The following is a 13,639-nucleotide window of genomic DNA, read 5'->3' on the forward strand; positions in this document are numbered from 1 at the left end:
CTGTGGACGATGGGCAATGTTGCTTTTGGCTTTGATGGTTTCTTGGGAGCGAGTTTCTGGTTGTTTCTGGCTCTGGTTACTGGTAGGATAAATGTCTCCTTGAGAGGTCGATGATGCGGACTTTATACCTTTGCGACGGCTTCCAGCTCATGAACCCTTGACTGGCATCGCGGCCGGCCTCAAAGAAACACGATACGAGACACTCATCTGTTGGGAATCTGGAAGTTGGACCATGACGATGTTGGTTGGTTGTTAGACTTGCGAAGAGATTTGATGCCGCCCATGATATTGCCATGAATGGTGGAGAACAAAGAGGTGTAAGAAGGTGGTGCTATTGCCATGTTAATAGCTTAGATATCGACGCCAGTAGCGAGCAAGCAAACTGTGACGAGCAATATGATGTTGGCTACCCTTTTATGATCATTGCGGGATGCTGGACATCACGGCGGGTGGCGTTTCTCCACTTCTTCGGCACGTTGGACAATTTCTACATCGGTGCCAACAACCCGTCCGGCCCTCCCTGAGCGGGTGGTTCATCAATCCGGGTGTCTTGTCGACGTCAACATCCAACATCGTGGCACCAAAAAGTGCGGATCACAAACTAGAGCATAACAGAGCCACAGGAAGGGAGTTGAATGGCATTACGAATGCTTTCGACGATATTTTGAAGAACTGCTGTTGATCATCTCTCTCCCTATACCTCACTTGCGCTAACCAAAACCCAAAACCCAAAACAACCGCTGTAACTCCTTATTTTGTTCTGTTCTCCATATCCCAATACCACCCCTCAAATTCTTTGCGCCATTCAGACTTTGGGTCTAACCATTTTCCCCCTTCAGATCGGTACCTCCATCACCAGACCCCCAAGCCCTTTCTCCGTATCCCCCTCCCACCTTACCCTCCCACACATGACCCCCATCCCCTCTACTCCTCCCTCTTAACCCTCTTCCCTCCCCCCTGCTGCTGGTCATTTTGATTCTGACCTTCAAAATCCGCCGGCGCACTCCGCTTGCTCCCAGTGCCTACACTCACAGGAACATGATCACCATCATTACCTCTAGCCTCCCCCATTTCTACATCCTGTCTATGATCATTATCCTCCTCCTTTTGCTCCCCAAGGGCGGCCCTCCCACCACTCCCAGCCTCCCTCATGTTCATCTCCACAGCGGCATCAAGTACCTCCTCTCGTTGCCCAAGGAAATACCCAACAATCCCACTAATCTCACGTACTTTCTCTAAGCCTATCTCTACGCCTAAGCCTAAGCCCAACTTCCTCCTCCTTGTACTCTCATATTCCCCCCGCATATTCTCAAACACCGACTTCTTCCCAGTAGTGCCCGTAGACGCTTGAGGCACAGGTAATTCCTACTTTGGGTCCGAGGTCGAGGTCGAGCTCGAGCTCGAGCTCGAGCTTGAGCTGGCGAAGTTGGAGCAGCCGGAGTAAGCGGTGGTATTCGCCGTGGTATTCGCGCTGGAGACATGAAAGGAACTGGTCGAGGCTCGGGGTGTGGTGGAGGCTCTCAAGCTGGGTGTGATACCGTTTGAGAGACTATGACTAGAGGTAGTAGGCTCGTAAGATTCTGACTGCGGACAGGTTTTGGAGTGGCAATCTTTGTGTGCCATGGTGATGCGCTCGCATTTGTTTGGGAAGTTGAGGTTGCCGGATTGGGAGATTAGTTCGCGGGTTTGCTCGGAGTGACACCTGTGGATTGGGAGACGGAGGAGGGTTAGTGGGTGTTCTCAAATGCTTGAGGACAGGAGATGGACTGGAGAGAGAAGCCAAGAACAGCCTAGAATGGTGGGGGCGGTAATGTACCCTACTGACATTTTGGCGATTGGTTCAAAGTAATGGTACTCTTGTTGATGATGGTTCTAAACGAATGATGTAGTTCTGGCGTCGATGGAACGAAAGTGGTGGTGTTGTGGACAATGCTCGGAAGAAGTTGTTCGTTGCTCGAGGAGAAGATGTGCCTTTACACGCGAGATGTGTCCTCCACTCCTGCCTTCTTCACTTCTCAGTTGCTGATTCTTTTCTAGATAAGTTTGCAGCTTTCGTTGACGGTTTTGATGCATCGTCTCTTCCGAATCTGGACCTGAAGAGTGTCTGAAGACGAGATGGCAACGACGATGGTTTGGCTTCGCATCGTACACGACACCCTTCTCAGCTGATCGAAACTCGAACAGGAATGGAAGGTTTGCCAAAGTTGAAGCAGGTCCAACTCCAACATAGACACGATGCATCGGTTGGAAAGAACGAGTGGTGATTGCCGAGCGAAGTGCAGAGCCACCTGTTTCTCTATAGGTTATGAAGACCGAATTGAACGCCTTCGAGATTGGAAGACACCTTACCTTAACTCTGAAGGTGGCCCCGACACATAAACTGACGTATTCAAGGTTTCGTTGAACTCCGTTCAACGGATTCAACGAGCCAAGATCAGTCTTCGATATTCCGGTCCGTATAAAGATATATCTTAGTAAATTCCAATCCCGCTATGCTATGCTTTCACTCGATGTCCTGGCCCACCAAATAATATCCCCAGTATGCGAACTCATGGACTGTATGAACTTTGACTCTTGTCCGTCTCCTTTCACGTCCTGATCAAGTCACCTTTACATCAGCACACAACTACCGGCTAACCAAACCGGATCCCCTGTGAAGGATCCCAAGTGGCGTTCACCGGTCCTTGTTGCCCCTGCTCTTGATGTTGTTGTTGTTGTTGTTGTTGTTGTTGTTGTTGTTGTTGTTGTTGTTGTTGTTGCTGTCCCTGGCCACCAGGTGAACCAAAGTTTATCCCCATGTTGGGTGCCCACACACCAGGAGCTACTGGCTTCGGCTGTTGCTGCGGTACGTTGTCTGCCCAGCTTTGGATGTGGGCTTGTTCGACTATTGGCTGATGAGCCTGGATGGGTTCGGGGAAAGGAATCTGGGGCGGCGGTGGAGGTTGTTGGTGTTGGTGTTGTTGATACGAGAAAGATGGTTGGTGGTGCATGTTGAGGGAAGACAGAGGGGGCATATTGATTTCCCTGTTGGTGCTTGGTTAGCTTGGAAAAGCAAGAAGGATGGAAAAGCAAGAAGGATGGAAAAGAAAGATAACATACTCTTCAAGACTCCTGGCATCCCTCATCCGCTCACTCACCCACCCCCTGACCAATCCCCTCCATTGCTCCACAATCTGGCTCAAATCATTATAAAACTTTCTGCCGACCTCAACATTGCTCACAATCTCCTTATACTTGTAGTACGCTCCATCGAGCTTCTGCAGCGCCTTCTCCCTCTCTCCACTGCCTCCTCCAGCCCGGTCTACCTGTCTCTTCTGCGCCTCAAACTCCTTATTCGCCCTCCTAACCTCCTGGACGATCTTCTCCTGCTCCTGCTTATCCCTTTCTACAGCCTCCAGCTCCGACTCGTATAGGCGGTCGAGACGCTTCTCAAAGAAGTCCTCAAAGTGCGCTGTCGCGATGGCGGTGGTCGGGTATGCGCGTTCTAAACGGGCCGCTTCGACGAGGATGTCAGGCTTGATGTCGTCTGCACGAGACCGGGCGCGCAAAGATTCGACGCGCTTGCGCCGACGGGACTCGAGACGCTGCACATCGTTATAGGCGCTTCGCAGCCTTCCGAGGGCCGGCTTCAAGCTCTCGGGGATGTCGGTGCGTCGCGAGTTGGGGATGGAATCCATTATTGTTCGGTCGGACCCGGCAAGAATGGCCAGCGTGTCCTTCACGGCGTTGAACTTTTCGCGGACTACCTGGTCCGAGGCTGTTGAAGAGCCAAAGTAACCCTCAATATCCTGTGCCTGGCGCCAGAGCTTTGCGCCGCCATTGGGAGACGGGTCCTGACGAGATTGTGGGCGGTTCCATCTCTCGGTGCCGTACTTGAGACGCAGCCGGTTGTCTTCTTCCTCTTCGGCGAGAAGGAGAGACCGGCCTTCTTCAAAGATTGCCAGGTCCGAATTGCAGAGCTTCTCAATATCGGCAAAGCCCTGCTGCAATCGGTAGAGGGCGTCGGCCTGGCGTATTTCGTCGGCGTGTTGGACCAAGGTGCCGGGAAGGCCGAGCGGCTTTTCGAGAGCTTGTAAGGAGCCGGGAAGGTTGAGAGAGGAGAGGATCTCGTGAAGCTGGGATGTCATGGACTCGAGCTCGGAGATGATGGAGTTGTTGACAAGCCTGTCGCGGCGCTCTTCGTATATGGAAACTGCCACGTGTACGGCGAAGGGAACTAGTTTGGTGAACAGAGCCGGGCCGAACTCGGAATTGTAGTCACCCAGAAACTCGTACGGCTTGGCGACCTGGGGAGGCACGCGGGCAACGGCCATGTTGGCGCGGTCGAGGCGCTTGAGCTCGGTCTTGGGCGGCACAATGTGCAGGTAAACGCGGTCGTTGTCGATCTCGGCGCGCTTGAGATCCTCTTCTAGGCGACGCTTCAGGCCGTGTAGGTCTTCGACGACGGCTTTGCTGAGGTAGCCACCTCGGGTCTCTTTCAACCCTTCGTTCACGCAGGCGAGGGCATCCCGCAACCGGGCAATCTCTTCGCCGTATTGTTTCCGTTCGAGACAATCGTTGGCTGCGCGGAACTGAGCGGCGGCAGCGAAGTGGTGGTGTTTGGCACTCATGTGGTGAATCCAGGCCGAGCTAATGGCCTCGCTGCGCATGGCGGCCTCGCCGGCTTCGTTGTAGAGGTCGGAGACGCGGGCGGCTAACTTGGCGATAGAGGCGTCCTTGTAACCGTCCATAACGGCTTTTTGCCAGTAACACTCTTGGGCTTCGGCAAGGAAGAGCTGTGTGAGGGACTCGAGGGTGGATTCGTCCATGTCGTCGGGCGGGTTGGGCATGCGCAGCTCGGGCAGGACTTGGGTCTTGATGTGGGTGAGGACGCCGGCGGCTTGGGAGAACCAGCTGGCGGCGGTCTTGAGGCCTTCGGTGCTGTTGCGGTTGGAGGCCATGGCCAGCTGGGAGTAGAGGGCGGCGAGGTTGTAAAGCACGTTCATCAGCTCGTACTTGAGGTTGTTCTGGACGAGAGGGTGTTCGGTGTGGTAGCCCAGGGCCGGGTACCACGTGAAGTCGGCGCCGACATCGATGGGGAACTTGCCGCCAATCCACACCAGCTGGGCGGCGTAGGTCTGGAGCTTCTTGATGCCACTCGGGTGGGGTTCTCGGACGTTGATGGCCTCACGGCGCAAGGTGTCGATGGTGTCGAGGTCCTGGCGGAACATGTCCGGGTGTTGGTCGTACTTCAAAGAGATGTACTGCTGGATCGCCCGCGACAGTGACAGCTGGGTCGACTTCCGAAAGGGAAGCGACAGCACGTGGGTCGTCGTCATCCTGGCAGGGCGCGGGGGGTGTATGGCTGCCAGTGATGACAGATGCGAATGCGGTCAATGTGGGTTGGTGTTGGTGTTGTTGTTGACTTTGTGTAAGGCTGACACTTTGGTGTTTGGCGATCGTGTTCGAGGATTACGAAATGACATCAACCTGGAGCTGAGCTTCGCGCGGCTGTCTTCAGTGGCAGAGGTACCGTGAGCTGCCCCGCCCAGGTCCTAAACGCTTATGCCAGAGCTTGACTAACAAGCTCAAGCAGCAAGGCATGGACATCTACCACAGAGACATCACCGTCGTGGAAGAATGAGAACCTCTAGACTGACATGTACAAGCTTCCGATTGAGTCAATTAAAGGTTCATAAACTATTGAAGCCGTCTACCTCCCATAATAGAGATAGTTCTACTTACATGGCTCAGGCACTGGACCCGACTCTGCTAGCTGGAACCTCAAGGTTTTGGCATAAGTGTTTAGGAGACGCCTTTAGGTAGTAGTCTGTGCACGACTCCTTCAATCCCACTACACTACTGTAGCACTTCTCGTCCCCTTCCGGTCCATCTTTCACCATCTCATCCATCCTGGCCATCCTCAGGTTCCGACCAAACTTCCATCCCACGTCAACCAACAGATTGGAGTCCGTCAGCATGTCTCAACCTCGAACAAAGCCATGACATGACTTGCATCCCCTGAAGCACAGAGGGGTCCCTTGTGCAACATGCTGTATCCTCTCTCCCTTGATTATTTTCTTTCTCTTTGTCAATTGCTTCCCTTGACCTTCCAAACCACACCATGGTCCATCCATCCATTGCACTGGGACATGATCAGTGAACCCAGCAGGCCTTGTCAGCGTCAGACAAGCAGCAGTGCACGACAAGCCTGAGACGGATGATGACAGAAAGAGACTGGATGGGATCCTGTCAGACAGGGGCGACCACCAAGACGTACTGTATAGAACATTCGCCATCCATGGGTAACGCTACAACGGTTCCCGTGCTGACCGGCGCCTTGGATAAGGGAAAATTTGGGTGGAGGTTGCGTTGCGTTGCTGATTGCGGCTCTTTCTGTGTGTTGTTGTCTGTCTCAACGTCAACTTGATATTCGGATATCGACAAACATCACGGATAGGGAGAGAGACGACGACAACCGCATCGCCTCTCAAAGAACCCAGGGAAAGGGAGCATGCTCCTTAAATGGATCTCGAGTTACATCCATCATGCGCACTCTCAGCTTCTGCACATGTCCCCTCATGTTCTTCATATCCACGGGTCAACCTGGTCAGCACTAATACCTCGCAAGGTATACTCAGCTCCTACGTACCACCCAGAACCCTTTCTTCTACAGTGGGTGGCTATTTGCGTCATGAGGCTGCTCTGGCTTCTCTTCTCTGCGTGGCCACTCTCTCACAGTTTCTGGCTGAGCCCTTGCTAACGTTACCTCTCCCAGTACTCACTCCCTCACCCTATGATCCATCCCTGCGCGGCCCGCCCCGTTTCCCTGGTCCTTGGAGTGTTCTAGTCCGTGGATGTCTTGTCCCTTGTCAATGAATGGCTGAGATCATGAGGCCCAGAAATACAATACACCTCCCCCGATGTCTCAGTCAAGGAGGAAAAGTACTCCTCAACAGTAACCATCTCCGCAGCCAATCGCGCCCGCATCATCGTTGAGAAGCTGAAGAGTTGTACCGCGACCAGAACTCCCCAATCACAGCAGCAGGTCGCCCCCCCGAAAGGAAAAGCCATCGTCACGGCGACAACCATAGAGGCTTGAAGAGAAGAAAACCACATTCCGATCTCATCCCCCCACCAGCCATCTTGGGTATCAACACTTCCACACTGGCCTCCATATCGCGAGGTACTTCGGCTTGGATGCACCTCTCGGTCCCGATGGAAAATGCAGACGGGGCGCCACCGCAAAGCCTCCTCGACGCATGTGTGTGATACGGATACCAGCCCGAGAAGGCCTGTCGACGGTTTTCACGTCGGCCTCTTTTGGATAGGTGGACCACCTCCAACCACACAGGGTCGCTGGCTCAAGCCATTGTGTAACGGAAGATGCCAAAGGCCAGCATCCCCTTCCCACTGCACCCATCCGTGCTCCCAGCACTATTGACGACGGTGTCTACTATGGAAAGGCACATTGCCCCTCAGACGGCAGTCTGCTGTGCTCGAGACTGTCTCGCTGTCAAAAAATATGCCAGGGACCACCCCCATACCCGATTTTCCATCCTTCTTCAACTCCAATAGAACAGCCCAAGTGCAATGATTCGGAGCTGAACGCAAAGAAGCAGGACATTCACCAGGCATTTCGTCAATTCAACTGCACCAAGAAAACATACTACCCCAGTGGCTTTTTTGGCAAGCAAGCCGGCGTTGGGATTATGCCGACTTTCGGGACAATCCCAATGTCGTGCAACGCAGTCACTTTTTTTTACTCCCGGCACAGCACACCAAGTGGGTAGCCAAGATGCCATAGAGATCCCGGCGACGTCAATGCAGCATTCCAAGCCGGAAGTCCTTGGACTGTAATTTGGGATTTCCGGTCTATCATCCCAACCCAAACTCCTTCCGCATCAACACAAGGCACGTGTGGTTCTCCTCTTATGGCCGCACTACGCTTCATCGACCCATATCAGGGTACTTGTTCCTGATCACGGCAGTTACCTCGATCATGAAAGGGCCCCCAGTCGAACTGCAACCTTTTGAAGATATAAAAGAAAACAAGCGGAGGAAACGGAGAAGCAAGGGGAAGTGCCAAGCTCACGTCCGCGATGCCATGGTCACACCGCGTTGCTACCTCGGGTGCAGAAGGTTTCTACCTCTGGCCATCAAGTGATCCCCCCGTGGTTTTTTGGCCTTACTACGTTGGTCTTCCCATCGCTTGTCAGCTTCGTTGTGGTCCACGTTGAAACCGGTCCGATCAAGAAGACTCCTGGCTACAATCTTGGGGCTGCCACCGAGCCAACCATTAATGCCAGCGCAGCCTCACCCATGCATAATGGCCATTTTCATATCTTTGGGTCCTGTTGCTCCCATCTCAGCCGCCGGTTGTGCCCTGCACTCAGATCCGCCACCCCCCGTCCTCTCTCCGGGGACGGCCCATTCGGCTCCTCGGGCCCGGGTCTCCCTTACCTCACCCGAATGAAGTCAGGGATATCGATTCCGCTCGCTTTTTGAAGCCTGAGTAGGCACGCTAACCGAGCATGCAAGTAATCGCAAGGTTCTCTAAGGGTGTACTATAAGTAAAGACCGACCGGAAGGGCTTGTCCCCGTACTGGGATCGATATGACGCCCCAGGGCCTCCTGTATAGCAAGTGTATCATGAGGTTGTTTCCGCCTTCCGGGTCATTTATTTCATGTTGCATTGGGATCGCGCTGGATCCTCTCCCGTGTGCGCTCGAATCATTCATAGCCGCGCCTAAAAAGGGTTGCAGGGGGTATGCAAGTTAGCTTGCCTCGCTCTCCTTTGGCACCATTTGCCGTCCAACGACAACACAGCTCACACAGCCAAGGCCAGGCTACGGACATTCCCCAAAACGTGGTCCTGCCGTCTTGTTTCCCGAAAAGACGAAAGACGGCATTTGGACCAGTAGCTACGGATGCATCTTTCTTTGGATTTGTCTGCGTCGGGAATACACATAATCCTCTTGTTCGCTTCGGTGGCCAGCTACAACCAACCCATACCCAGGGAACGCGCCCTTGTCATATTGCTGCCGCATGCTACTCCCTGCTATTTTGACCCAAGACATGCACTCTCCCTAGACGGCAGCCTCGTCCAATGTCGGTGCTGTTAGAGCGGCTGTGGCGTCCATAAGCTGGGAACAGGGAGTAGTGAATCCTCGGCGTGGATTGGACTGCTTGATCCCGAAAAGGCAACTCCTCGACTAGCAAGTCTTGACTTCATGTCGTTCACGCAGTGGATGTCTTTGAGCCATCTTTTGCTTGGCTTTGTGTACCTTGCTGTTTGTACTCCCATTCTCCTGTAGTCCATGTAGTGCAAGGAATGGACGACAACAATTCGGGGTGGATGGATGCAAGCGGCAATACCTACACCTATACCCTGGAATGCCCAACTCCCGCTACTTCGTTGGTGTGCCCGGCCATTGTGCTCGTTACTGCTGCTGCTGCTGCTGCACTGCAAGCTTCTCGCGTGGTGCCCACGTCCGTGACGGAGAAGATATACTTAGGCTGAATAAGCCCCTTCTCTCGGACAGTTGCCGTTTGCGGTTCTGGTCTAGTGGCTAAGCAAATTGGAACAGTACCGCAAACCCCTTGTTGGTCGTTTATATGCCCCGTACACCTGGTACAGTACCTAGGTAGCTATCGCCAACAACCTACCTCTAGCTACACTTACCCACTCACTTCTCACGAACCAGGAACCCTTACACCCCATTGTGCCATGCTGCCATCGTATCATATTTGATCAGCCTGATGAGAATTGCTGCGGACTGGCGGACTCTCTCCAAGTCTGACTCCAAGCGAGCAACTGTCGACTGGACGACAGGCAACCAATCTCTTCTAAAATGGCGCGAACACCGAACGAGGGCTGGTCTCAATTAAAGGTCATTGGAAGGGAAAGACGGGAAGGCGGAAGGGGGGCGTACCTAGTGTACGACCTGGCCCAGACGCCGCAGTCAATTTGGACTGAAGAGGCGGACTTCTGGTGAGTGTGAGCTGTCACCGCTTGGTCCGCACCCAGTCCTCGACTTCATGTTCCTCTCGTGTCCGGTGTCCCTCCCTGCTGGAACAGCGATGTCTCGGTCTCCATGTCTGTCTTGTGAGTGTGGAATGCATGGAAAAGATTTAAGCGTGCTACTCCTCGCCTCCGACCCTCCCCCATTCCAAGACCTTGGCTTTCTCTCTTTTTCCACTTCTTCTCTGGGTTGAGTAAAACAAAAAGGGGGAATACCAAGAGCTGTATCTGTCGTCGTTGACATTGGCTCGTTGTGTTCCATCATCAACTTCATCATCATCATCTAATCTCCACTCGACTCTTTTCCTAATTCGGTTTGACGTCCTTCTTCAGCCCCTCAGGTTTTCTTTGTTTGCTATACACCCCAAGCGCGCCGCAATCCCCATCGATCATATCTCACCCACCGACGACACAGTGGAAGAAAAGCATTGGTCTTGGCTACCCACCACCTCTTACTGGAATCGACGCTTCACACTTGTGGGCTAGCTTCACACAAGAACAAGACCAGTCCACATAAGACGGGACGGAGCGTCCTCCGCCTTACCCACATAGTTCCACTTGTCACCGGCCATCCATCATCTCCTTCAGTCAAATTCATCATGGAAACATCCAACCTCACGCTCTTGATCCTCTACCTCGCCATCCCATCTCTCCTCATATCCGCCGTACAACAAATCCTATCATGGCGTAAGAAATCCAGCCTGGTAGGTGGCTCTTCAGGGGGCAAAGTCAACAAGTTCCCCGGCCCGCGCCAGTTCCCCGTTGTCGGCCGCATCCACGATCTGCCACGCTTTTCGCTCTGGCTCAAATTCAAGGAGTGGGCGGATGAGTTTGGCCCCATTTATACAACTTCGGTCCCGGATGCCACCTTTATCATTCTCTCAGATGAGAAGATTGCTGAGGAGCTGCTTGTGAAACGGGGACATATTTACTCTGGACGGCCGCAAATTCGGAGCTTGATTGGACATAAGGAGGGTGTGGTTTACAGTGCTTTGATGGATCGTCATGGTACGTCCCTTCTCTTCTAACTGAGTGAGTATGTGTTAATGAGAAAATAGACACCTGGAAGTTACAACGCAAATGGGCCCATGCAGCCATGGCCGCTGCCTACAAGAACCATTTCTACGGACACGTCGAGTCAGAGATGCGTCGCTTCCTAGTCATGATCCTCTTCGACCCAGACCGCTTCCTCGACCACACGCGCGAGTACTGCGGTCGTGTCATGAGCCGTCTAGCCTGGGATGACGCCACGCAGGGCCGTCTAAACGGTGATAGCGCCGACAAGACACTCCATTGCATGTCCGTCTCAGGACCTATTACCAACACCATGACGCCGCTGTGGTCCTTGCCGGCTGCTATTAACCCCTGGTACAAGTACGAAGTCCAGAGAGAGGCCGAGCTGAGGCAGTGGTGGTTGGGTCTCTTCCGGAAGGCCAAGGAAAGGATGAGGAAGGGTGAGCTGCCGAGTGATACGTGGGCGTATAGGTACTTTGAGCAAGTGATGCAGGATACGGCGCCGGCGACGCCTGATACCGCCAGAACCCCGGGTCCGGATGTCAGGAATGCCGAGAAGGCCCCTTCCACAGCAGCAACTGAAGAGGTATACGAAAAGAAAGATACACTCGACCAACCCGAAAAAGACGAGACCTTCGCCTCGTGCATGATCGGCTTCCTCAACCTCGTCGGCGTCGTCACCATTTCCGGCCCACTCAAGTTCTTCCAGATGGCCATGGCTTTGCACCCAGAGTGGCAGCGCAAGGCGCAAGCGGAGATCGACGAGGTCTGTGGTGATCGGATGCCAACCATCAAGGACTTTGAGAAGCTGCCTACTCTTAGAGCCTGTCTGAAGGAGACAGTCAGATGGAGGAGCGGAGTCCCGCTTGGGGTGCCGCATCAGGCGGAGAGGGATGATGAGTATATGGGTGTCAAGATCAAGAAGGGGACAATTGTTTTGGCTTGTGAATGGTACGCTTACCCCCCCTTCCTCTTTCCATCAAGTCCCCTCCCCCTTCCACTTACTGACCATGTAAACAGGTCCATAAATCGCAACCCCCAAAAATACCCAGACCCAGAAACTTACAATCCAGCACGCTACCTCGACCCCTCCTACCCCACCTTCCAAGCGCCCCTAACTCGGTATCCCAACTTCCGCGAGGGCTCATCAATGCACTCCTTCGGCTGGGGCCGGCGCACATGCTTGGGGCAAAACATTGTCGACGACGAGATGTTTGTCTTTGGCGCGGCGCTGCTTTGGGCGTTTGATGTTGCTCCGAAAATATGTCCGGTTACGGGTAAACAGGTGCCGATTGATTCGCAGAAGACGAATAGTCATGTTATTTTGGAGCCGGTGGGGTTTCAGTTGGGGTTTAAGGTTAGGGAGGGGAAGAGGGGGCTGGTTTTGGAGAATGGGAAGGAGTTTTTTGGGAAGGTGTAGGGCTTGACTGAAGACGGCGGAGTGGAGGTGTATGATGGTAGAGGTATCGTGAGGTTTGAATGACGGTGGCCCAGGGAGTCATAAAGTCAATGTTGGACATCGTGTGTTTTATAAGCAAGAGGACTGGAGGTCTGGTTGGATCGCAAGAAGGAGTTCTTTGGAGTCTTCGTTTGTGAGGCTGGTCTTGGTTCTTTCTCTTCATAGAAGCTGTTCTTACCTGCCCGCTTAGCGCTATAGTTCTACTCCCACTTTGCAATCATTGCACCTTCCCTTCATCATTTTGACATGTAATGTTCGAACATGGTCTCACTTGCTCGATCGACATTGACAACATCTGATCCTTCTGTTCCATCCTTCCCAAGCGTGAATCTACCGAGGCTTGGTGCTCGCAACTGGCCACCTGATCATGCAATTCTATCAACCTATATCATCTCCTTATCCGACATACCGATCATGTCAACTGTCAAATCGATGTTCGAAGCCTGACAACACGAGTTTCGAATGGCGTTTAAGCAACCATTGACATGCCTCGCATGGAGGCAATCATCAATCATCAAACCCATCAAACCTGCCAAAGTGTGGGGAAAGCAAACAAACATAGGAAGGAATCAGACATGTCCGTTTCGACCGCCACTCCACGTTTTGACTAGCGCCCGGTGTTCCAAGATGCAAGACCTCACCGCTGACACATTGAAAGCTCGATTCTTGAATAGGAAAAAGTGACAGACAAAATGTCCGCATCCTAGGGCTCTCACATGTTACATACGTACCGGTTACTGGTTTACTTGTCACTTTGTTCTCGAATCTGCATTCCCCCATATCTGGATGCCAAGACTTGGTGATGAAGCAGACACTGTATGTTTGCTTTCATTCTTTCCAAGTTTCCCGGACGTTTCTCCGCTTGATGGCTTGCATATGACAACCCCCCAGATTTCTATGAATGAAGCACAGCCACCGCCCGTGACTGCTCATGACAGTCCGTCACCGGAAACTACCGCTACTAGCGCGATGACAACACCGGTACCAGCTGGGAAGCCGGAAGAGCGAATTCAACGGACTGATAGCGCAAAATACTATGCGGAAGGCAGCGAGTCCAAGAAGAAGGCAGATAGACGACATCGAGGACTGGACGGAAAGTTCCGCCGAGATTAAATTTGGAGTTTCTATGGGATCATCGGAATGAGACCGAACGATCGGGAGGG

General features: G+C 53.1%; 3 protein-coding genes across 3 annotated transcripts; 1 reads left to right on the top strand and 2 right to left on the bottom strand.

The window, feature by feature from the left end:
• Window positions 1-1,365: 1,365 nt before the first annotated feature.
• Window positions 1,366-1,623, bottom strand: SMAC4_07500 (uncharacterized protein; the record flags this gene model as incomplete). Its single annotated transcript, XM_003345464.2, has 1 exon — window positions 1,366-1,623. One exon carries the CDS (start codon window positions 1,621-1,623, stop codon window positions 1,366-1,368), a length of 258 nt encoding a protein of 85 aa, XP_003345512.2.
• Window positions 1,624-2,274: 651 nt separating this feature from the next.
• On the bottom strand, window positions 2,275-5,318 carry SMAC4_07501 (uncharacterized protein; the record flags this gene model as incomplete). Its single annotated transcript, XM_003345465.2, has 2 exons — window positions 2,275-3,024; window positions 3,100-5,318. 2 exons carry the CDS (start codon window positions 5,316-5,318, stop codon window positions 2,634-2,636), a joined length of 2,610 nt encoding a protein of 869 aa, XP_003345513.1. The 3' UTR covers window positions 2,275-2,633.
• Window positions 5,319-9,891: 4,573 nt separating this feature from the next.
• Window positions 9,892-12,934, top strand: SMAC4_07502 (uncharacterized protein). Its single transcript, XM_066090636.1, has 3 exons — window positions 9,892-11,011; window positions 11,062-11,968; window positions 12,038-12,934. The coding sequence occupies exons 1-3, from the start codon at window positions 10,603-10,605 to the stop codon at window positions 12,435-12,437; spliced, it is 1,716 nt and encodes a 571-aa protein (XP_065947617.1). The 5' UTR covers window positions 9,892-10,602; the 3' UTR covers window positions 12,438-12,934.
• The last annotated feature ends 705 nt before the right edge of the window (window positions 12,935-13,639 follow it).

This window comes from Sordaria macrospora, chromosome 6 (genome assembly GCF_033870435.1).
Source record: "Sordaria macrospora chromosome 6, complete sequence".
Classification (NCBI taxonomy): Eukaryota; Fungi; Ascomycota; class Sordariomycetes; order Sordariales; family Sordariaceae; genus Sordaria; species Sordaria macrospora.

What these genes read in the sequence shown, in the direction of transcription:
- SMAC4_07502 (XM_066090636.1), top strand. Translation starts at nt 10,603, where the DNA reads ATGGAAACATCCAACCTCACGCTCTTGATCCTCTACCTCGCCATCCCA. An exon ending in TGCTTTGATGGATCGTCATG is followed by an intron (nt 11,012 to 11,061) that starts GTACGTCCCTTC and finishes ATGAGAAAATAG; the next exon opens with ACACCTGGAAGTTACAACGC. An exon ending in ATTGTTTTGGCTTGTGAATG is followed by an intron (nt 11,969 to 12,037) that starts GTACGCTTACCC and finishes CCATGTAAACAG; the next exon opens with GTCCATAAATCGCAACCCCC.